The sequence below is a fragment of the Conger conger genome, chromosome 2 (assembly GCF_963514075.1).
Source record: "Conger conger chromosome 2, fConCon1.1, whole genome shotgun sequence".
Taxonomy (NCBI): domain Eukaryota; kingdom Metazoa; phylum Chordata; class Actinopteri; order Anguilliformes; family Congridae; genus Conger; species Conger conger.
In genome coordinates this window covers 57,422,477-57,448,196 of record NC_083761.1, presented here as the reverse complement: position 1 = coordinate 57,448,196, position 25,720 = coordinate 57,422,477, and the positions used below count along the sequence as shown (strand labels likewise).

Below are 25,720 nucleotides of genomic sequence, written 5' to 3'. Positions count from 1 at the left end.
CACTGAATAGTAAACTAGATTGGCCATCAACCATCTTGTTCTAGTGCCCGAATTAAAAAAGAAAATTTAACTCACATTTTGAGGGAACTATAAATATCCCACAATGCATTGTTAAATCTAGTGAACAGTCATGGTCAGTAGAAAGGTGCATACGATCCACAATGCTTTGCGACCAGCATTTTCCCCAACCTTATCAGGCTATACACAAACCTTTTTCACTCTCATTATATGCTGTGAGAGATGATTGTGTGGTTCGGAGCAATTCAAATTTAAAAAACAGCTCTTCTGGGTTTTGCCATGTTGATGACAAAGACGTTTCCATTGAGCATTATAATGAAGTACAATGAACTTAATATAGCCTAACGTATTCATTATTCAATGGGCTAATTCAATGAGATGCATTTACGGGCTCAATTTCCATGTTTAACCTATTAGCTCCTGAAGCTAATCTTCAGTGAAAGCCAAAATCCACCAAAACAATCAGGAACTGAAGATGGCTGCAGTACAGGCCTGACAGACAATCACCAGTGAAGATACCCAGTGTCTGGTGATGTGGGGTAGTGTTAAGGTAAATGACTGGGACACGCAAGGACAGTGGTTCTAATCCCAGTGTAGCCTCAATAAGATCCGCACAGCCGTTGGGCCCTTGAGCAAGGCCCTTAACCCTGCATTGCTCCAGGGGAGGATTGTCTCCTGCTTAGTCTAATCAACTGTACGTCGCTCTGGATAAGAGCGTCTGCCAAATGGCAATAATGTAATTTAATGATGTCTGTGGATTTGCAACACAGTCCTGAACAGGGTCGCGGGGGGCTGGAGCCTATCCCAGCATACATTGGGCGAAAAGGCAGGAATACACCCTGGACAGGTCGCCAGTCCACCGCACACACACCATTCACTCACACACTCATACCTATGGGCAATTTAGACTCTCCAATCAGCCTAACCTGTGATTTAGACTGTGGGAGGAAACCGGAGTACCTGGAGGAAACCCACGCGAACATGGGGAGAACATGCAAACTCCACACAGAGAGGCCCCGGCCGACGGGGATTTGAACCCAGGACCTCCTTGCTGTGAGGCGGCAGTGCTACCCACTGCACCATCCGTGCCACCCAGTCCTAAATATAATTACTTTATTCAAGGTTATGTTAATTTGACCCATTTACTTTTGCGAAGGGCTGTAGTCATAGTTGTAGAGGAGGTCATCAGTGAAGAGTAGCGCTGATGGTCTCCATTACTATTCATCACTCTAGATAAGAGCATCTTCCAAATGACTGTAATGTAATTCAGTACTTGCTTTTCTATCACCATTTTGTATAAACTGTGTACATAGTATGTTTGTAGGTTTTGCAACATGTCAAAATAAAATTTCTACTCTACATGGCTGCCCCCAATCTATATATTCTCCATGTCTGCACAGAGTAACACAAATATTTTTGTGAATCGTGAATACTTTTAACAATATTTTAATAGACACCAGACACTATTCCACATAACATATTGTACAGTATTGTGTTATCACATCTAGGTGAAAGTATGGAGAGATCATTTATACCATTTCTTAAGCATCTAAATGTTTTCTTCATATAATTAGGATATACATAAGACTAAGTAAGGCTGCATGCTTATGTTTGTGTAAGCCGTTTAAATATACTACACATTCTATACTATACAGGCCTAATCAACGCTTGAGCAACGGTACATCCTTTTGCCGTTACCACAGAAATTTAAACACTGAAATACCAGAGCAACCCGACGCCTCTTGACAGTGAGTATTGACAACAGTGAATGTTTACACAGACCCTCCATAAATTAGACCTCGTTTTCATCGCATTTTTATTTTTTATCAAGGGCTTAATTCTCCTCTGTGTAACTATTGCAGGAAGAGGATACCCTAACGAGACAAACTGTATTGTTCATACTTCCGGGTTGCTGGAGAATTTCTTTTCCATTTAAAATCGATGATTTTCTATTGTGGGTACTGGCTAGCGTTTGTGGGCAGTCAGACACAAGTATCGAGAGAGACGAGGATTGCAAGCATACACCTCCCGCGTTCTCTTAGGCGTCATCACTATTAACTGTTGCATTATAATTGTAGCCTACTTTTAAATGAATCTTGTAAGGTAAGTGTTTTTCTTATTTTCTTTCTTCGACCAGGGAAGAAGTGCTGTCTGCTTTTCAGACGATTTCTTGCAGTTTCGGTTTGATCAATATAATGTGTCTTTTTATAACCATGTTGAATACATTTTAATGATGCACATACAACTAGCCTATATAAACACGAAATGTGCAGGAGAAAGGCAATCATTCAGAGGATACTGGCAAATAAAATATATACACAGAAGAACCGTTTCCCTCTCTTTCCTCTTTGTTTAACATGGTATTTCATTTGCATGAACACAGTAGCCTACATGCTGAATGCATCCTGTTTATTGCGTAGCCTATAGCTGTGCATGTTTTCGCGATTAGAGCGATAATGAGTTTCTGCCCATCTATAGCATTACGAAAGCTTTCGTTTGAAGAGGTAGTATTTTTCTGCTTAAAACTGATCTTGACTGGGGATTTAAAACGGCACTTTCGATTTCTCGTATTTTCAATCAGTAAAGATTAGAATTGCGTGTTTTCTCAGTCTTGCTATGAAATCGATGCAATCTGGGGCATACGATATTGAAGTTCCTGTCTCAGTGTCACGTCTTACGAGAATTGTTACGAGGTGTTAGAACGTTCAGAAATGGAAAGTGTAACGCATAATACTGTGCTCCTCTGGAATGTTTTTCAATGTTTAATGCCCATAAACGTGGAATATGGATTTTAAATGGACCACGTATGGAAGGTATGGACAATGAATTTATTAAAGCAGATAACAAACAAAAAAAACATCTAAGTGAATGACACTTCCAGACCCAAAAGTGCGAATGACGGGAAAGGATAGACTGATGTATGAGTGTGTGCAAAGTGGACAGCTGAAATCTTTAGGTAGCCTACTTGCTATTTCCCTAAAACGTTAAACTATATCCTGTTCCGAATTCCAACGTTTCAACGTTTGCTTTCACTGATTTGCACCTTTTTGTTTTTAATCCTGAAAAGCATGGGTCTACAGATAAGGGCTGATTTTTCATGATTGTTAATGTGCAATATCGTGATACTTTTTTGCTTTTATTGTTTGGAAAGCATGTGTTGAGTTATTATTTATAGTACAATATAAATGCTGAGTTGGGCACTATTTTTCAAGGTCTTAGATTCTATCTAAATTAAGCTAATTTTTTTGCTAAAATACGGCTTTTGTAGTATAGTATCTGGAAAGCACTGGTGCACTTACAGTATAGTATTGGTGATGATACGCCATGCATCCTTGTTAAATTTTGTAAGCTGTAAATATTATTGGGAAAATGCCAGTGAAGCAAAATAATGGGGTCAGGGGAAAGAGAGTGCCCCTTACACTACTACTTAAAATCTGAGGATTGTTCAGGACTTACTGTCAGTCACTTGAATATAGCGAATGCAACATCTTTTCCAGACTTTGGTCAATTTTACCTTGGTTGTTATAGACAGTTGTTATTCCATCTCTTCCTGTTTACATTTTCTGTCTTTAGATAAATTAGAAATCTACTGTTTGGCGTATCTTCTCTCATCATCATCATCATCATCATAATCACATCTCTCTCTCCCTTGCTCTATCTTTGCTTCATTTGCTCTGTTCACTTCACTTTGTGCACTCTTGCTAATCAAATTCACTGTCTGTTCACTGTCATTGTTTTCTTTGGTGCTAATTGTCATTATTTAAATAATGGGGGGCATGAAATTACACATTTAGGATTGTACAGTCTCTTACCACCTTCATTATCTCCTAAAGTGCAGTACTTCAAATAATACTTATTTATTTTCCTTACCCTTACCACCTTCACCACTACTAAATGGAAGAGCGATTATGCCCCTGTTTGTCTAGGTGGGAACATTTTTTGGATGAAATTGGGTAAAGGAATCCCCTTTGGGACAAGGAAAACTTAAAGATGAAGTGGGTGATACTATGCTTTCCTTTATATGTATACCTCAGTGCATTTTCTTTATCTACTTTCATCAAACATAGTTTTAAATCACTTGGTATATTAACACAAACCTATGTAATGCATTTCCTGTATGCCAGTACATTTGTGAATTGTGGCTGACTTGTGGCTGCTTTTTTTAAAACAGAAAGATGAGGAAGTTAAACATTTGAGTAATTTGCAATGATCTATTATTGAAGAACCCAGAAATCAACCTTCACCTCTCTCCCCAGTGCTTACTGTTCACACAGTTCAGAATGCACTTTCACATTTTACTTTACTAGCTGGCTTTTGAATAACACAGCCCCAAGGCTAAAGGCCTTTATCCTGCATATTCTGAGGATTTGGGGGTGAGGGAAGGACAGAATAAGAAGCAGTAGCTTACTGCATTGGCATTGCTCCTGGGGGTACCAAACAGGGGGGCGGTCAGAGAGCTTACACTCTTAAACCAGTACAGTTACTGAACTTTGACACTTAGTTGTTGACATGTCTCAGAGATGAACTTGGTCACTTTTGCCCCTTTTGCCTGTCACTCACTTTTTTTCTGATGAGAACAGTGTGTACTTTTGTGGTGGACCTGCTCTTTTGTGAACTGTGTACTGTTTCAGAACAGCTCGGTTATCTGTGTAGAAGTTTTGCTTCTTTGCAGAAATAAATTAGCATAAGAGAATTGTTTGTGTTTTAAAGCTACATGGGCTTGATATTAGGCTGATAATTGAACTATTCTGCTGGTGTCCAGAAGTTTTAGTTTGAGGTGAATGTTTGTCTTATGAATGTTACATTTGGAATTGACTGTTTGGCTGTGTACTGAAAAATAATCTATAGAAATATAAAACGTGTGTTGACAGAATAACCTTGAACAGATCCAGTGAATAGTAGTTGGACTGGACATCCATTTTTCCTTCAGACAAAAAAAGGCTTTGTTTTTGCAACCAAAGAGACGTTCTCGCTGGGCTTGACAATAGGGTGAGCATGTGAAAGTATTTAAAGCAGAAGGCCTGTGATGTAACTGCTCTGGAAGCTCTCTCAGATGCAGTCAGCCACATTAATACCCTCTACAAACATTTGTTCCCTTTGGGTATTTCATTTCCTTTACACCTCAGTGAAATTTTTTTTTTTTTTTTTAAACTAGTGAGTTATCTCAGTTCTTACACGCACTTGCTTGGTGAATAATTATTCTATAGGTTACCATCCAGGAGCAGGTTAGAAAAACGTTCCAATGTTGTACTACATTATGCTTTATATTATGCTGTATTTACAGATTCTCTCTTGTTTTTTTAAATGAAATTTTTAGGAAATAATATTGGCCATTTTATTTTATATTGTCCATATTGGTGAAACCCCCCCCTCCCCCCCCTCACATCTGACATTTGCCTCTGGTTACAATTCAGCAGGGATGCAGAAACCTTTTATTTTCAGAGAAACATTCTGTGCTTTGGGAGGGTGGACGGGGCATTTTTGGCAGTGTCCCCAGGCAGGGCTGGATAGGATGCTGGCAGAGGGAGACTGATCTTTACTATTGTCCCTTCTGTTGTAAGGAGCCAGTTAGGACAGTATACTGGTGTCATTTCCTTTTGCTTTTGCTACTCGCGAATGGCCCCAAAGGTTTTTCATTTCGATGTCATTTATGATTTAAATATGATTTAAGTACCTTACGGTAATATCACATGTACCTGTTTTTGTAGTATGAAAGGAAACCAGTGAAAGAAAAAAAGTAGGCTTGACATAATAGTGTTTCTGTGCCAGCTCTAAGAATAACCAGATCTTCGATTGATGGGACAGAGAGACCCAAAGAAGGGAAGGTGAGTGAATATAGAGAGAATTTTTAGCTAGTGAAGAGGTCAAATTATTCTGATTTAATGACGTATAAAACCAGTCAAGAGTCAGACATGACTAGGTTGTTTGGAAGGGATTCTGAGACTATGTGCCGAAGCATGAACCCGAACCGAAGGGGAACCGAAGCAGGCTAGGAGGGGTGTACAATATTCTGCCAGGGCTCTGGTGCTCCTGTGTGGATGCTTCCTGTGATTGGAGTCTCTGCTGAGTTGGACAGGGCAACCTGGCCACTGTCATGTGTGATTAGCAAACAGCTTGATAAGGTAATTAACTGTAATTGCAGGCTCCGAGGGAATCGGGCCCATTGTGCCAGGGCAGAACAGACATGCATAGCGAGGCTGGCAGGGGCCACTGGGATGCTAGTGACCCTGGGGCAATTGGATCACCAGCTGGCAGAGGGCAAAGCATATTTTTGTACATAATTACTGTTACATTTTTTATCTCTTGCCCTTGATGCATTGCATAAATGCTTTAAACTCTGACAGTAATTATGATGGCAGGCTTATCTTTTATTTTTTTATATTTAAATCTGGTCAAAGGTTTGGACCCTGGTTGGATTTGGGCTTTAATGTAGAATTTATCATGCTTAATGCAAAGCAAAATATGATATGTGTGTTCACTTTTTTCCTGGTATAAAATAAAATTCAACCTTGGGTAATGGATAAAGTGATAATGCATTGTATTGCATTGATTATGTAATTAGCTATATCTGGAAACAGTAATCACAGTGAAACTGCATTTGCATTTGAAGTCTGTACTTTCGTTTTTGAATGACAAATATTTTGTTCTGTATTGAAGGAAACATATACGTGCTCAAATTTTACAATACAATACGATTTACAGGTGTGTACAGTATATCAGCATTTATTCCAAGGAACTAAAATGATATATTGGGCCTGAATTCCTATCACATACTGTGGGCACATGGACAATACTGTATATTTTTGTTCAAACATAGAGGAGAACTATATACTTTTATTTCAATACATTTACTCTGATGTTTTTTTATTTAGCAATCTTTCGACTAAAGAGATTACTTTTTTCTGAAAACCACAGGTGCCAAAATTATTGGCTCCCATAACAATTATTGTGAATAAAATCAAAGTGAAAATGGCAATGCAATTTCACTTTATTTTAGTTAATCTCAGTCTAAAGGAACTATATTGTGTAATTCATGCAAAATCCCTTTGTCAACCATCAGCATAGGAAAGGCCAACAAACTGTCAATGCAGAAGACACCGATGGTAATTGACCATCACAAGTCGGGTAATGGGTACAAAGAAATACAGAAAAGGTTAAATATACCACTTAGCACTGTAAAGGCAATAATATAAATGAAGGAATGAAGGAAGGTAAATGGTGAGGGAGGCCATTAGTAACCCAAGCATTGCAGTTTACAAATTGCAGAGAATTGTGTCTTGGGGTCACCCAAGTCTTAAAAAACAAACAAACAAAAAAAGGCACCTCCATACCAACAAACTCTTTGGAAGGGTGGCATACTGAGCATAATAAACAAAACCAAGCATCTTGAGTTTGCCTTATTGGAATTATGACTGGAAGAGAGTGCTATGGTCAGATGAGACCGAAATTGAATATTTTGGGCCATACACACCATCGACATGTGTGGTGGCAAAATTGAATACATACAACGAGAAGCACCTCATACCTACTATCAAATATGGCGATGGGTCATTGATGTTTTGGAGATGTTTTGCTGCTCGTGGTCCAGGGGCACTACTTAAGATCAATGGCACAATGAATTCAACAAAGGTAGAAAATCTGGTTACTTCTGCAAGGAAGTTGGATCACCAGCTGGCAGAGGGCAAAGCATATTTTTGTACATAATTAATGTACGGTCTTGGTCATAGGTAGATTGTCCATCAGGACAGTGGCTCCAAGCATACATCAAAATCCACACAGAAATGGTTAAGTAAACAACCATGTTCTGCAATGGCCATCTCAGTCTCCAGACTTAAATCCCATCAAAAACCTGTGGTCTGAACTAAAGAGGGGGATATCCCAAGGATATCAATGATTATGAAAAGTTCTGCATGGAGGAATGGTAAAAAATCCATCCAAATGCGTTCTCTAACCTAATCACAAATTTTAGGAAAATACTCATGGCATGTCATCTTTGCCAGGGGTATTTGCAAAAAGTATTAAACCAGGCGAGCCAATAACCTGCATGTTGGAAAGCTTGTGTCAACTATTATTTTTTAGTTTGCAGCACTTGCATATTTATGAAAGGTACCAATAATTCTGGAGCCCACTGTAAATGATAAAGAGGCAGTCAGCAGGGGCACAAACTGATGTTACTAGATATTTGGTGGCTAGATGGACAATTTGTAAGAAAAAAAGTATGCTTGACATAATAGTGTTTCTGTGCCAGTTCGAAGAATAACCAGATCTTTGATAGATAGGACAGAGAGACCCAAAGAGGGGAAGGTGAGTGAATATAGTGTGAATTTTTAGCTAGTGACGAGGTCAAATTATTCTGATTTAATGACGTATAAAGCCAGTCTAGAGTCAGACATGACTAGGTTGTTTGGAAGGGAAGAAGCATGAAGCCACCCGGGTGTGGCGGGCTAGGAGGGGTGTACAATAAATGATAAAGAGGCAGTCAACAGGGGCACAAACTGATGTTACAAGATATTTGGTGGATAGATGGACAATTTGTTGTCCATGGGTGAGGCTAGTGAGATGGAAGAGCCAGAGATTTAAACAACTTCAAATGATTTTGTTAGGGGTGAAGGTTTTTGAAACCTGTATGGATGAGCACTTTTTTTCTGCTGCCGTCCTCACCCTTCACTCACTACTGCTGGAACTGTCAACTTATTTAATATTGCTCTAACCCTGGAAGAATAACCAAAGCTGTAGGAAGATTTCAGCATTGCAATGGTCACAACTTTCAGACCATGGCTTAAAAGTGCCTTTTAGAAGATGCCATCTACTGTTATAATACATAACTCTCATGGTCAACGTCATACTGGTCAGGGGAACTTAAACAGATGAATTTACATTTCTACAGTCATATGCTGAGACCCAAAAAAGAATCAGACACGATAGTCGTCTGGAGTGCATGGTGCAATCACAATTGCAACTACTGAAGCGGGCTGGACTGACCGGCACAAAAACTGAGACGTAATTCAGGCAGATACTGATAGAAGGAATAACAAAGGAATTCATTTGAATTACAAGGATGTACAAAATTAGTGGGGAGTGGAAGGCAGTAAATGTCACTGCAAATGTGGGTGTTGGATGAGTATATATGCTGTAGGATGTTGCAAAGCAGAGAACCAAAACAAAGCCAAACAAAATGTTTGTGGGTGAAAGAGAGACTTCCATCCAAGACAGCCTGCTAACCAGCAGCAGGAAATCTCTGCAATCCACTGTGACCACCCCTCCATCATCAGAACCAGTAATTCAGACAGAATACACAGGTACAGGTACAAGTGCAAGTGGGGCATGACGAGCATATGGTATCGAATCACACAATTGTGTTTTATAGTAAATCCTAAGCAATGACATACAATAGCTTTGTTGGAATTTATATTCAGTCAAAGTCTGCTATATGCTTTGTGAAGAGGAAAGCCTTACAACTAACAAACACTGTGATTATTCTTAATCAATGATGTCTGTCCAACTGGCCAATGGCTAAAGGACACAGTGTTCCGAAGCACTGTGTTGTTTTCATTTTTAGGCAAAAAGGGTATGACTCAAACTGACACGCTGCCAATCCAATTAGGCTTCATTCAGGCATTTCTTGGGAGAACTGAGTGACTGAGTGAGAGGAAACCTTTTTACCCCTTCCAGATCACTGGTGCCCCCATATTGTGAAATGTTTTTAATCTCTGATGTGTTTAATTTCAGGCTTGCCAACAATTAAAGACCATATGAGCATTAAAAGACCTGCAATGTAAATTCCAAAAATATCTCTGATGTGCATGTTCATAACAGTGGCACAATACATTTTTCTCAGAATTAGTATTTTGTCGACTACCTCAATTAGTCAAATAAGAGTGCCTTGTGTCCATAATTATCTGCAGTGCTCTTGTGTGAAGAGCCTCTCGATGCATCCTGGAGTTCTATGGCCAGTGAAGCTGCCCAAAAAAATCAGACATTCAGCAGACGTTCTCATCCAGAGCAAGACGTTGCTGTTTACTTCTTTCGTTCCTTTATGTAGAACCCATTTATACAGCTCCAGCTGTATAAGAGGGGGAATGAGTAACGCATGTTTGAACTTACAAGCCACAGAACTTCAGATATTTATGCCCAGATTCCAAATATCACCAGCAATAAGCCTATTTTCGACTCCTACATTACTGAATCATTGAAGTGAACAGGTGGACGTGAATTGCTCTATGTTGTGGAAGGGTCTTCTGTTTAACTGTTTATCACAAATTATTTTGGTTGTTTTGGCATAGACCCATACTTTTGTGTTTGGCTAGTTTCCAGCATCCATACATCTCTCTGCTTCTTTCTTGTGTTATGTTGTGAACATGCATATTTAGATTTCCAGGTGGAGTAATTAGCTAGCTTCTAAAAAGCCTTCCCTCTGTCAAACGGCACTTTTCAAAAATTAATCTTTGCGCTGGCTGGTCTTCCACTATTAATAGATAGAAGAATTGGCCTTAGCAGCTAAATTGGGGATCTGAGTACAATAGAAGCTAGGGTGAGTGAGTTTATTCCCAGTGGTTTCAGTGGTCTAAATTCCAGGTGGAGGATATTGATAAAAAGTAGGCCTAGAGTATACGTCCCTCATGCACTGGGTTTGTCAGTTGTGTGGCATGTTACTGGCTCTACAGTGATACCATTCTGAGCTCTACACTGTACTGTACATCTGTCTGTGTATGGCATGAGATTTAAGTGGGTCAGAATCTTTCCTCTTCTTTGAAATTATGCCGTTGTCCGGGGGGATTCTGGTCTTGGGGGATTTTGCCGAACAATGCTAATGAGCTCAGTCATTTATTTTTAATTAGTTTATAATGAAGAAGAAAGCTACTGAGGATAGGAGAAACTGTGTAATTATTGTAAGTTCATGTCGAGCTTCAGTCCACATAGAGCAGTAAAAAAGGCCACACGAATCAAATCGGTTGCCTTTTAACTTAGAAAGTCTGAGGAGATCATTGCAGGGTTCAGGACTCTACAGTATGTACCATAGGTTTGAACTTCGTTTGTGTATTACATTCAGATTTGGTTCTGCTGAACATTAATTTCCATGTATATTGTGTTCAGTGCGGTAATTGGTTGTTTTGTTTTTGCAGCTGCTGCTACCCCTGCTGTTAGTACTAATGATAGTTGTAAAAGTAAACAATAATGATAATGATAATAATATAACATCAAGATTTATATGTGCACATGAACAATTGATAAAATACAGGCTGCATTCCTTTGTATTCAGTTTTTCAGTTGCCGCAAATTAAGTAAATATTCTTATAATTGAATACAGAATGCCTTATAGTGTGAACCATGTTCTCATGCCTGCTTTTTTGATACAGCCTTTAAAACAATAAATTATTTATAAAATGTATGTTCCTGCCATCTGCCAAGCCAAGGGCAAGGAATTCTATTCCTTAGTATATTTCAAAAGCGCTGTTTCCTCCAGTGCCTATTTTCCTAATGAGAGAAGTGTGGCTTAATTTAATCTCCATGTCTTTAATAAAAGGGTAAAAGGTTTTCACAATCATTCACTGGTGAGCTCTATTGCTGATGCCCCACCCTGTTCTTTTCTCATTTGCGAAACATGCATGCTTGTAAAGCCTATTCTTGTTAGACATTGAAATTGGGACATTTCTGGTATTTTACATTCATTTACATTTCTCAGTCACTGTTCTGCCAGTTAGTTATTTTTCTGTTGCACTGCTCCACACACACATAATGACAGTGAACGTGGGAAGTAATTTATAAAACATGATTTCATAAGAGCCCTAGATAGTCCCTTTTCATATGGCCCTCAGATTTGTATAATAGGAAAACAGAAATTATTTTTTAAGTTCCTTATTGGAAAAGAATAGCTGGTTATAGATAACCAACATTCAAAATGTGTTTTTTCCATTGTTCAATCATCAGCATATTCCTGACATCATGTTCATTTTATCGTGCAGGAATAAAAAGGAATTTTAATGGAAAAAAAACAATCCCCCAGCCTCAGGTTGCCATGGCTACTGTGACATCATTACTCCAGCTCTCATGCTTTGGCTGCTGGGTATATGCAGTGTAAAGAACCTCAGATTCCAGGCTGGATTGGACCATAGTTACCAGCTGTTGCCAGGCAACCATAAAATACAGCTACATCCAATAACGTGATATGGATTAGAATTACTTTCTCGAGGTGCAGGACAAAGCCAAGTGTTCGCCAGGCAAAAACCTGCTTTGAAAGAATGAGATCACATTGGTTTCATTGGAGAAATATAAAGTGCAGTTGAAAATTTGTAGTACTATTTATTGCATTACAATGTTATGGCTCTGTTGTTTTAAATGGTGAGCGGTCATAATTTGTCATAAAATAATGTATATATATATCCCCCACAAGTGTCATCCTTCCTTGATGCATAAAGGCAGTCAGTATGGCCACTTAGTCTTGTTTTTCTAAGTAATAATAATAGTTGGAATTGGAAAATTCCAGAAACAAGGAAATTGAAAAAGATGGAATAGATATAAATGTGAGAGACAGCTGACAGCTATGCTATGAGTAAGAAGGGAAAAATATATCTGTCAATATCTCAGACAATATCTCAGTACAGCATTCTCTTACTAGGGGCATCAAAATATGCATAATATGCAATGTGATAGGTAATTACAGTACTTTCATAAAACTGTTTTCATTTTGAACAGCATAATGCATTTCCATTTAATTGCATCTTGCAAAAATGAACAGGTTTACTCCGCTTGATTCACTCTGCTGCTCAGGCCCGGCTACTCACTGACAGGGGAACGGCTTGTTGCTGCAGGTCATGATGCCACAATTTCTCAAGGGGAGAACAAAGAAGAGGCAACTTGAGACAAAGTATTGTAATTTGACACACTGAGAATAATCTGCTCGTTTATTTCATTTCTTTCAGATTCATGAATAACAGAGTTCCACCCAACAAAAGATATCAGCCCACAGAGTATGAGCATGCAGCCAACTGCGCCACACATGCGGTGAGTGAGGGCCCTTATGTTTTCTGTTTTTCACTCAAAACCAGATTGCATCCTCTCAGACTCTGTAGGCAAGAAAAGCACTGAAAATAAGAGGAAACAAGATGTGGGTTTAGAACGACACACTGAAGAAGGACAGGAAATAGTGGAGGACAGGGGCCTTCGGGTGAAGGACGTGGGGGAAACTTCCTTTCGGTGAAGGGAGCTGCTTCCAAAAAATAGTTCTTCCTCTTAGGCTACTCTTTGTGGCACACTCCAGACTTCATCCTATAATTATCTTCTGAAAGCATTATTTTTGGTTTTGTGTCATTTTCAGTCTACCTTTATTATCTTGTTTATGGTGTTGCTCGCTGGCAAGTCTGACTGGCAGGTATAGTCCTGTATGTTACTGAAGCACATTTGCTGCACATTTACTGCAGGAAAGAGTGGACCATTATCAATGTCCTGTAGTCAAGATTAATCGTTTGTTATCTTGGGTGTCTACCGTGTAATATATCAGGAAGGAAGAAGAAGTGTGGTTTACACGTGACACAAATAGGGTTAGTGTGCTTATTTCAAATGTTTTAATCTTTGGGGAGACCAGCACCTGTAGAGTCACTGCATTTCAAGATATGAAATACACATTCCACGTTCGGTTTAGTTTGTATTTGATCAGTCAAGCTTTTGGTTTAGTTAGTATTTGATCAGTCAAGTTATGCCCGCTGGCAGTTGGAGAAGAACCAATATCGGCACAGCTCTTAGACGATGTGTTGTTGACTAATGAATAATTTATTGGACCCCGGAAGCGACAGATGGGATGATCTGCATTTGCAGATCAAAGTCTGTCTTTTCCCACTGCAGTAATAACAAATCCATCAATATCAATCGAAAACCGAGAGCAGTTTTCCAAGAACAAAAGCTTTTTTGGGCGAAGGCAAAACATTCCTTCATATTTGTACCACTTTCAGTGAAAGTCCCTCTGAGTGTGATTCCGAAGTGTTTCTTTTTCTGTGATTACTCAGCTCTGGATAATCCCCAGCATCATTGGCAGCTCCCTCCTGCATTTCCTGTCTGATGACCAATGGGAGACTATCTCTGCCTGGATCTATGGCTTCGGCTTGTCTGGACTTTTCATCGTGTCAACGGTCTTCCACACCATCTCTTGGAAGAAGAGTCACCTCCGGTAGGTCAGGATGTGATGGCTGATTATAGTGCTCATACCCTCACATACACACACACACACACACACACACTCTACTTCTTACGTCATACTGATCAGTATTATATGATTGCTCAGTTTAGCTGCGATGTAAGTGCTTCCGTGCTGCCCGTGACAATACCATACCATGAACCTTGGGCTGGGTGATGAAATCATCTCATTAATTAACACAATAATATTCACAATATTAATGATAAATGTTTGATTTAGTCTTTATTTTATATTTGTTTTTCTCAACCTACAACATTACTTTGCCTGCATGCAGAGGAATACAACATGAACAAGTTACCATGGCATTAGAATAGGCCCACACAACAGCTTGAATGTTGTCGATGTACACACACAGCAATGCTAAAGAATGGCCACAACGGATGAGCAAGAACAACACCAAGATCAGCAGGTCTACGAGCGATATCAATGTGAGGAGATTGTAGCCTCCAAGGCTGAGAATTTACAGGAGTATTTTTTTGAGACTGCAGCATAATGTAACAATAACTGTAGTTTCTCATGTACAAAAAAAACCTGCATTTCAATGCATGGATCTTAGTGTATCAATCAAACTGATTTCAGGTTTGCTTTATACCTTATTAAAACATCGAAAAACTAACATACATTTCATTGTGAGTCAAGTTAAAGTGCAAATATTGATTAAATCCAGACCAGGGTCTTTCACAGGCCTCTAAGTGGAAAGACTGATGTGGTACAGCATAGTCCTTTTTCCCGCAGTTTCTCTCTAACCATAATCGCTGCAGCAGTAAATGATTCGTTCTCTGTGCCCGTGTAATTTGTCTTATTTATCCTATCAGTGAGTGTCCCTTGGTATTCGTGGTAATGCAGTGTTATATTCACATCAACATACATAGCTTTTTAGACCAGGTTGTTGTTTCCACTCGCCATTTTGGCCAGAAAATGCACTGCCATTCTCTCTTGTGTTATGGTAAATAGTCTAAGTAGGGGACAGTAGTCACTGGCATTAGGAGCTGTTGTTGAGGAACTGCGCTAAATGAAATTGCATTATGCAAATGTCTGGTCGTATAATTTCATGTGATACATGGTGAAAGCTGAAGTCTTGGTCCATCTGAGAAGCAAATGGATCCTTATAATGAACAGTTATCGAGGCTGTTGGACAATGAGAAGGAATGACTTCCACACAAATTGCCAAGCAAATTAAGCCAGCTGCTTGACTGATGTTCCTTTTAGTTGTAGGAGCGGACGATCTGTAATGGAAAAAGAGCAGAGTGCTCCAGCAGGGTTATCTATAGAAGGGCCAACCTAATTGTTGGGCTTCAGTGGAGGGCAAGGGCCGAACAGAAATAGAGCAGTTGGTTGCAGTGTTCCTGTGGAGTGAGTCTTGGCTGCATCTTTTTTCTCTCTCTTGTGACAGGATGGTGGAACACTGTTTCCACATGTGCGACAGGATGGTGATCTATTTTTTCATCGCAGCCTCCTACGCCCCCTGGTGAGTATATGCGCACCAGATTACTCACTCGCATAACATCCAAATACTGTATTAGAATACAGCCTGTTTTGCCTGTAATAATTTCATGATAATGTCTTCCCCTTGTCAACTCCTCTGAGGAGAGTTGAAAAAACTGAGCACATGATTTTTACATTTTAACATTTAAGCCAGTATTAAAGCTTAAAATGGCTGTTGGAACAGTGTGCATGGTATTTTAAGGTAGCTTTAAGTTTTTACAACCATTTGCTTGAGGAAACCATATTAGGAATTCAAACTTCCTGTTCCTGAGTTTAGAGGGCTGTCAATGAAAACAAAATGGAACCTCTAACAACAAAAAGATTTTGAAGACAATTAGAGAATAATTTGGTGAATATAATATAATATTAATTTATGCAGAATTACACACAGGAAGATGACTGATTGCTTTACAATAGCTTTATATTGATATGTAAACGTATCAGACATAATATCAGTCAACGTTGTCAACTGTGAAAACAACTACATGCACTATATTTAAACATACTGTCCAATTTAATAAAGGTCATATTATTACTTAATTCAATATGTTACTACCCTGAAATAAAGCCTGAAAAACACTGCTCTGCTAGGAAATTTTGCTCAAGATTTACTCTGTCTTAATCAAGAGTTATTTATTATTTGACTATTTTATGTTTATTTCAGGGGCGGCACGGATGGCGCAGTGAGTAGCACTGCCGCCTCACAGCAAGGAGGTCCTGGGTTCGAATCCCCGTCGGCCGGGGCCTCTCTGTGCGGAGTTTGCATGTTCTCCCCGTGTTTGCGTGGGTTTCCTCCGGGTACTCCGGTTTCCTCCCACAGTCCAAAGACATGCACGTTAGGCTGATTGGAGAGTCTAAATTGCCCGTAGGTATGAGTGTGTGAGTGAATGGTGTGTGCCCTGCGATGGACTGGCGACCTGTCCAGGGTGTATTCCTGCCTTTCGCCCAATGCATGCTGGGATAGGCTCCAGCCCCCCTGCGACCCTGTTCAGGATAAGCGGGTTAAGATGATGGATGGATGGATGGATGTTTATTTCAGTCAGCATGTCTTTTTAAGCTCTCTGAGGTATGCATTGTTATGTAATTTACAATGTAAATATGTAATTTTGTCTATGGTCAGTCACCTTTTGCTTGATTTCCTCTGGTTTCCTCTGTCTTCACCCCCAGGCTGAACCTGAGAGAGCTGGGGCCGTGGGCCTCACACATGCGCTGGATCATCTGGATCATGGCTTCTGTGGGGACTGCGTACGTCTTCTTCTTCCATGAGAGGTGTGTGCTGGGTGGTGGTCTCTGCTCTGTACTGTAAGAAGAGATCATCTGGGAGTGTAGACCTTTCTCAACTGGGACGTTCTCAGCCATTGAGCTCCCATGAGTGTCCCCTCTGTGGCCTTTAATAGTGTATCATAAATGACCGGAAACAGGGCATGGCGTAGTAATGGCTGACATGCATTGTGATGTGTGTGATATGCCAGGTTTTTGAAGTGGTACTAATTTTAATGATTCTTTCATGTGATGAGCTCATCAATACACAGACAGGTAGTGAACAAATATATATTGTGTTGGTCTGTAATGGCCCACGGCATAGGAAATCTGCACAAAGAAAGCAACAGGCAGTTTTCCATAAGAAACTCAATAAACTCATACTTAAGTTGATGGATGTGTAAAAGTCTCTCAGGAGTTATTATAGAATATCCCATACTAGTCAAACAGGCCAGGTCATGTGACTAAGAAGTCCCTGACATTGTGGTATCATAAATGTAATACTCTTTAAACCAATAGGTAACATGTTAATGGGCACCTAAATGTGAAAAGGCCCCCTCTACTGGAAATTTTAAAATGGGATGTATATGATCATTTTTTAGTATTGTGTTATGTTAAGTTATGGGTGTGCCTAAATTGGCAGAAAAATGCACCCTATACCATTACGACACTGATCAATATATCCTAATAAATAAATTCATACATTTTGCATTACTCCTTCAAATCTCTCACTATGTTTGCATCTCCTTTGATTTCATGATAATGTTTGTAGTATCACAGTGATTATATCTATTGCTAAGTGAATATATATAACTGATCTTGTGTGTAGGCATGTAAATGGTAAATGGCAGTAATTGGCGTTCATTTTTTTAGTTATAAATAACTGTGCTGTGGATTTGAGGGTTTCTAATCTATGCATAACTTCTGAACATATCACAATAGGTATCTTATCATAATTTCTTTGCCATTTTCCAGGTATAAGATTGTGGAGCTAATATGCTACACAGTCATGGGAGTCTTTCCTGCGTTAGTGATCCTCTCTATGGTAAGGAACAGACATTGACTGTAAGTACTGTATGGGAGAACCCCTCCCTCACAGAATCTCCCCCAGGCAAAGTGGACTGTTGGTCATGATGGTTGTCAGCACTGCTCTAAATCAGAGGCCACACATCTAGTTAGCAGCCAGCAACACCTTCACAGTTGATGATGGAGTGATAATGGAGTGGCCATTGCAGGTGCTGGGTTGTAGAATGAAACTGTGAATCTAAAGTCAGTAGGAAAAGGAGCCAATGTGCAGAATTAAAGCATATAATGGGTAGTCATGTTTGATTAAACTGAAAGGGAAGGCTAAGTGGGGATTATGAGATCTGCATTTCCAGTATCTCCCACCCTTATTTTATATGTGATCATTGAATTGTTTAACATATTAGCTTAAATGTTTTTCTCATGTACTTGTACAGTTTTGTCCTCTGATAACTATTGTAATATTAAGAAAAATGATGGTAAGAAGGAGAAGAGAGTGGTATTGTGAGGCTCCCCTTTTCCAGTGTTCTGTGGCAGTGGTGTTGACGGAAGGTGGTGTTGGTGTGATTGTTGATGGAAGGTGGCGTTATGTGGCAGTGGTGTTGCTTTAAGTGTTGCTCTGTGGATGCTGTCTTGTGAGAGTGTTGATGCCGGCTCTTGTTCTTTATTGTAGGCTGACAGAGATGGCCTTTTCGAATTGATCGTGGGCGGCATGTTCTACTGCTTGGGCATGGTCTTCTTCAAGAGTGATGGGCTCATCCCTTTCGCCCATGCCATCTGGCACCTCTTTGTGGCCATCGGAGCTGGCATCCATTACTACGCTATCTGGAGGTATCTGTACACACCAGGGACCAGTGAGATGAAGACGTCCAGATGACACAGGGCTGTTTGGCCTGTGCTAAACCCTTCTGGGCCCCACAACTGCCAGGCTGAGGGAGACCCAGAGCCTCCTCTGAAGTGAATCTAACTGGTTTTGTGCACTAGTTCAATCAGCCTCACGGTGATTTCATGACTTCTTGCTCAAGGCCACTTAAAAAAAAAACTGTGTTTGAATGAATGGTTTCAATGAAAATTATACCAACATACTTATCCACTATTTCAAAACAGAAAAGAAATGTACTGTCTTTGAGGTCTTGGATATTTATGACACAATGTGTTTTTTTAGGTTGACTGGTGCCCAGGGTTCTAGCCTTCCTTTTTGGGAAAGTGTTTGCTAGGGCGCATTGAAAATCATGGTTTCATATCACTGAAGCTGTTCTAAGACCAATAATGGTATTTTCCATTACCTGTGAATGTCTCTATAACTGACAGTGTTGAAAAGAGTGTTGCAGGACACAGTTAGACTTGCCATAAAATTGATGCCTTCATTATAATTTGTGAAATCCCAATTAATTTATTGAACTACTAAAGGCTCAGTTCTGAGTGTCATACAGGGAACCACATGCAAAATCTTATAATTTTTACATTAGTTGATTTTTGTAATGATATTCTGCTGAAAGCAGTTTTTCTATATTACTATATTCTAGTGTAATTTAACTGAAAAAGAAATGACAAATGGCAGTCTGACTGACTGTCTTGCTTCACTGCAGTAGTGGGGTCTAAAATTCGCAAAGATCAAAATGTACTATAGGCCAATTCATTGTGGAAAGATCTTAATACAGCTATACAAATATAGTTGGTCTCCCATTTAAGAAGTAGCAGCTCACCCAATCTCATGTTTTTGGCTATTTTAGTTCCTCGTTAAGAATATCTATGGTCAGTGGTAATTTACAGTATATGGCCTTTCCAAAACTTAAAGGTACAATAGGTAATTTCAGACTTCTAACGGTCATGAGAACAATAGCAGCAACATAAACCTTCAAACCACAACACTGTTTATCCCTCCCCTTTCTCTATAAATGCACTTACATTGAAGTGCCATTGGCTGTGGCAACTAGAACCAATTTTCAACCAATTAACTTTTTGTACAGTTATACAATGTTTTTGTATAGAGTGTCGGGCCGTCAACTGTATATTTTGAAATCCGAATTTAAGGACTATAAATACAGGCAGAGGGTGAGTCAACATGTCAGTGAGCCTTTTTCAATGATAGGAAGGGATTTACAAAGGTCTTGTAACAATGTTTTAACACAAAAATCTTACCTATTGTACCTTTAAAGCACTGAATATCCTTAATTCTCCTAAACATGTTTGTAAAATTCTGAGCTTATTATTTACTTGGATTGTTTGGATTTGATAAATGTTTTGTTTTTGCCAAATCCAGGAGTATTATTGTCAAGTCTTAGGGCCTGATTTACTAAGCCATGAAGCAAAACTTTTTACCATGCACAAAACACAAGGATTGATGCGAAACATCAATCTCATCGAAAAATCATTGGTCATGCTATTGGTTTTGCATGTGCTAAAATATTCTTAGTAAATCAGGCCCTTAATCTTTTACCTTGTTTTTCTTTGTCGGAAATTACATTGCACCTTTAACTTACAAATGTCAGTAATATAGCAATATTCAGTGTAATTGTTTTTTGTTTTTTTCTTTTAACCAGAACACACTTTGTGTTGTCGCTTTGGTTCTTATGAAATTCCTGAATGAGATAATCTGTGATTTTTCTCTTTTGAGAAGTAAAAGGGAAGCTGAATTGAAGCAATGAAGCAAAAATTGCCTAGATACCCACTGTAGTATCTCTTCAACTGTGTAACAGGCTAGAGACAACAGCCAAGGATAGTCTTTTGTTAATTGTATCAGGACATCAATAGAAAAAGATTGAGACATTCACATTTTTTGACCAATGAGTAACATGTACGCTACGCTCTCAGTGGCTAACCGAGAGACAGGAGCACACTGAGGTAAATGAGTCAACCTGCTGCTTGTGTGTGTGTGTTTTCTGTAAACGAGAACACGGAAGCTGAACGGTATTGGCGATATGACGTGACCAAGATCCCCAAATCAAAATGCTGTAGGGAAGATGATTGTGACAGTGATGAAAAATCCTTTGAAAACTTGAAACCATTCCAAGGCCCTCTTTAGCCTGCTGGTGTTAGAGCTCCTGCCCGCTGCTAACAGTACTGTATACATTCCTGTGGGTCTGAAGTGCTGAATCCTCTGTCTCTGCTCAAGACGCACCTGCATGTTTGCCAGAACAACATGCAACTCCAATTTATGTAGCCTAAACATTTCAGGTACTGTAGTAATTCTAGTTAATAACCTATTTTCAATTGGAGGCCGACAATGAGACTCTTGATTATTGTGAGTTCATGCCATGTTCCATAGAGTATGTCCATTGAAGTGCCATATCTTATACCCTCTCTATAAAATGTGTCTTCACTTTTAATCTTTTCTTATTTAACTGGTGTGTCATAGTCACTGAATCACCTTTTTTGTAATGTCATTGTGTTAAAATGTTTCTGTCTTCATTTGGCTTGTTTTTTTACATTCCCTCACAAAAGTTCACCAGTGTACATAAACAAATTAAATCTTCTGAATCATGGGTTACTAAAAAGGCACTGCTAGAATGTAAGGCAGAACCTATTGGACTTTCTCTACAATCAAAACAAATGTTATTGAGTGCATACACATGAATGTAAAATTTCAGTTTTTCCTTTGTAAAGGCTAATGGGTTTGTTAGCATTGCAGTTTAAATACTCCTTACCTCCTTAGTCACAGTAATGGCATTGCACAAAGCACTTTGTGTGATCAAGAGATTTTGCAGTGCAAATGTTATCCTGAAAGACCTCAGATACTTCCTTTTGAACCTGGTAATCTCACATGAAAGGTTTTGCAGCACAACCTTTAGATTGCATTCCGTACATTTACTCTCATAATTAAACAACAGTGTTACTGCCTCGTTAAGAACTTAGAGCATTATTCTACTATGTATTTCTACTGTTTCATAATATGGGATATAATTTATTGTACAGTCATTGTATTAATCCTCTACTTTATTGAATGTGTCAAATATTGTTAAGATTTAACATTTTAATTTCCTGTGTATATTTAAAGACACAAGAGGGAGCACTGTTTTTCTGGAGATACTCTTGAGGTTTTGGGGCATTGGAGAAACAGAACTATAATTGTTATTTGCTTTAAGATGCTATGTTGTTCCTCTGAATTTTTCTCAAAAAAATCTTAATATGAGGTGTTTTTGAATGCTTCTCACCACATAACTGAAGAAGTCTTCTGTGTTTGAATGAGATTGCACTGAAAGCAGTAACTGCCTCCTCGTATGGGGAACACATAAACCAGTTTTATACAGAATGTGATTTCAATAATTTGTCACAGGTTGTCACCTTGTGACTGGCATGCCAGTTTTCAGTGTCATCGACTGCTGTAACTGTAGATAACAATGAAATATCAATCGAAGACTGTATGCATAGATGGTCTACTGATATCATCAATGGTGATCGTGGCAAGTACCTTACTTTTCTACCTTATATTTTCACTTATTTTTTATTATTTTATTGTTCTGTGTGTTCTTTTGGGGAAATGAAACACTTTGAGGTAATAATACATGATTAATATTTTTACATTTAACATTTTGTTCAACAATATTGGACTGCTTTACGTCCATCCTGTCCAAAACCCCTACACATTCTTTAGAGTGCAGGTGAATGTAGTGAACTTCTGTTTTCTTTCCTCTTTCTGTAATACAAGTTTTGTTTGGTATACTCAAGAGCAGCACATAGTATATAAGCCTCAAAGTTTTCCACATTAGTAGGCAAAAGGGGTGCATAGTCGTGCAAAACCATGATTTCAGCAAATATTCATGCAATGAAATATTACAATGACATTTTTACAATGTAATCCTTGGGACATGGTTATTTCAAACATTCTAGGATCTGAATGTGATTTCATTTTCTTATGACTTATTTAAGGAAGAGAGATTTGTCCTCTTATCTTTTCTGATGATCAGTAGGTTATGTATTTTGAGGTTTACTGATGTTATAACAGTAAAGTCTAATGTATTCTCTCAGAATTTTAAAAAGACACAGACCTGAAATGAGAATGTACAATGGGTGTGTCCATATTGAGGCCTTTGCTGCCATAGCCCTTAATTACTGGTGAATAGAACAGAGTTATACTGGAGGTCAAAATGAACGTTACTCCCCTGGTGTTGTTGACAGATCCTATAGAAACCTTTATAACAATGTGGCGATTATCATACAGACAGCTTGGACAGATGTGTTAACTTAATGTCATCACCCGTTTTAGTTGATGGATTTATAACATTTATTGGTTCTAGCAAATACACATCACATGCAATGAATAGTTACACCACAAGATTGCCTTCATCTGTTTTATTTGAAATGCACAAAAACATGTTCAAAATAGATTAAAAAGACTGTAGCCGTGTATATCAACAGTGTGTGCTGTGTATGGTGCTCCCCAAATTAGTTTTTATTTGTTCACACACACACACACACACACACACACACACAGGCAGTCCTAGTGAACATTACAATGGTGGCAACTTCTATTTTTGCAAATTAGTGTCACTAATGGCCACCTATCGGAAAGGTTTGGAATGTGATGTCAAAATGGATGGCAAGTCACTTGCACTGAAACCCCCCCTCAACAGCTGCTGCACTCCCAGTGGTCCCCCCTGCAGGTTACTATCATAGCCACACTGCCTATAACTTTCAGAATGATCTTTTCTAATGTACATACGGATGGTGACTTTGTATATCAGTGTAGTTTTAATACTGTGACTATTATGTATTATTCTGTGAAGCTGGCCATGGTTTTAAATCTGTAATGGTGGCTTTGCTGTGAGGTTTGCGAATGTTCTCCTGAGTGTCATTTTCAAGTTTAAGAGCTGTAATATTTGTGGTGATGGTTGTATTTTTAAATGTATTTAATAACAAATATTTACTACAAATTTGTGTGTTGTGTATTTTGTATTTATTTGAACATGGATACAGTGTATTTACTTTCTTCAATGTCAGTTTTGATCAGCTGATAAATGTGTTGCTATCCAGATATTTATTTGGTGGTTATAAGTGTGGTCTCTTTAAACACACAGGTTCATTCATTGTTTTGTCCTTGGCCATGTTCGAAACAGCTTACTTGCCTGCTATTGAGTATACAAGTTGCATAAAAGTCAGTAGTAAGCTGTTTCCGACACAGCCATTGACATACTAGTCCTACTTTCAAGATACAGCTAATACCAAATATGAGACGTAATGTAGGCTACATTGATAAGTCTGTCTCAATTAGGCTGCAGTGACATTTAGGGTACAGAAAAATATGTATGCCCCTCTCTCCATAAAAACATAAGTGAAACAATAGCATTGTTACAATCTAAAAAAGCTAACTGGGAAGCAGATGGTCATGTAATAAAATAGATGGTTTGTAATCACAATGGGAACAGGATTCCAGTTATGCCCAGTAGATGGAGACAATAAACCTGTGGATAGGTGCTCGTTCAAAGATAGGCTAAATGCTGTCCAAACACCAGCCGAAAGCTCACAGAGTTCGCATATCTCCGGCAAGAGTCGGACCCTGGGAATGCAGATACAGACGCTAGTGATCTGAAAGGGTAGCCCCAAGAGACGCGCCAATAGAGGAAAACGCGAACACCGAAGACTGAGCAAGTTCTGAGGCAAGATAATATAGCGGCAGCGCTGTACATTGGACGGGGACAATTGTACTGCAATTCATTCCAAATTCAGTGTGAGGAAACATGAAGAACACGAGAATGCCAGCAGTATGGGTACTGCCACTGCAGACAACGTGAGTATAGCACCTGATGTCTTTGTTGCTAGATGGTTTAAATACATATACATTTTAAACGCAAACTCCAATACCGATGCAGGTTATTGAGACTAGAACATACTAAATTTAAAGAAACAAATAATTCATACGGCAGTAACATAATCTGCATTATTACAGCGAATAGTGGTCTCATATGATCTGTCAAGCCTATTAATATCCTATTATCTTAAAAGTATTGCTAACGAAATGTGATATACCAAATACTTAGCTAAAGGTAACGGAAATTAGGCTTAAGACTTATTGTATATTACCTGCAACAGGCGTAGTTTTGGTTAATTAAATGTTTAGCAGGTGCCTCTCTGTTGGCGGGTGGTTGCTACTGGAGACCTAACTGTCTGAACTACACATAGGGACGCACACTGCATTAATTCGATGTATTGGTCTACTTCGGCACATTTAATTCACTGCCCAAAAACAAAAAAAGAATTATTGATGTCGACTTTATAACGTAGCCTAGCTATGCTATTTCGTACAATTAAAGCAATTAATCCTATTGTAGCTGAAGTTGTGCTATGTGTTCTCAATACAAAGCTTTGCAATTGGCCATATATATTTCGGTACAATGTAGTTTTGAGTTCACCTCATTTTAGCTGACGAAGGTAGTGATCGGCAATTATGCTGATTGTGGTGTAATAAAATGCATTCTAAGGCATGATACAGAAATGAAAAGTGATTTTTTGATTACTTTATTTTGAATGGTTGAATTAACACAAAGGAGCAAATTCGGCATTGTGCTTACTGAATGTGCATAAGCAGGTAGCTAATCACTATGTTATTAGTTTTAAGAGCTTTTAAAGATTAATGGCTTCCTGCTGGCTCACCTGGCTTAGTCATTTAAGGACACTGCCTATTGGACATCTCCCTCTTTGTCTATTTTCTGCTGTCAATTGCTTTGCGAATTGGCAGGTAATTCACAGCTATGAAAAGCAATTTTGCCAGAAACATGATTGGTTACCTTGGTGTACTTAAAAAGAGGT

General features: G+C 38.9%; 1 protein-coding gene across 2 annotated transcripts; it reads left to right on the top strand.

The window, feature by feature from the left end:
* The first annotated feature begins 1,984 nt into the window (after positions 1 to 1,984).
* Positions 1,985 to 23,847, top strand: LOC133122721 (monocyte to macrophage differentiation factor 2-like). 2 transcript variants are annotated; one of them, XM_061232849.1, is made up of 7 exons: positions 1,985 to 2,121; positions 12,939 to 13,020; positions 14,019 to 14,179; positions 15,600 to 15,674; positions 16,859 to 16,960; positions 17,927 to 17,996; positions 18,648 to 23,847. In XM_061232849.1, the coding sequence occupies exons 1-7, from the start codon at positions 2,108 to 2,110 to the stop codon at positions 18,849 to 18,851; spliced, it is 708 nt and encodes a 235-aa protein (XP_061088833.1). In that variant the 5' UTR covers positions 1,985 to 2,107; the 3' UTR covers positions 18,852 to 23,847. The 2 variants fall into 2 exon arrangements, with proteins under 2 accessions (XP_061088833.1, XP_061088834.1); XM_061232850.1 differs by lacking the exon at positions 1,985 to 2,121 and adding an exon at positions 2,822 to 2,831.
* The last annotated feature ends 1,873 nt before the right edge of the window (positions 23,848 to 25,720 follow it).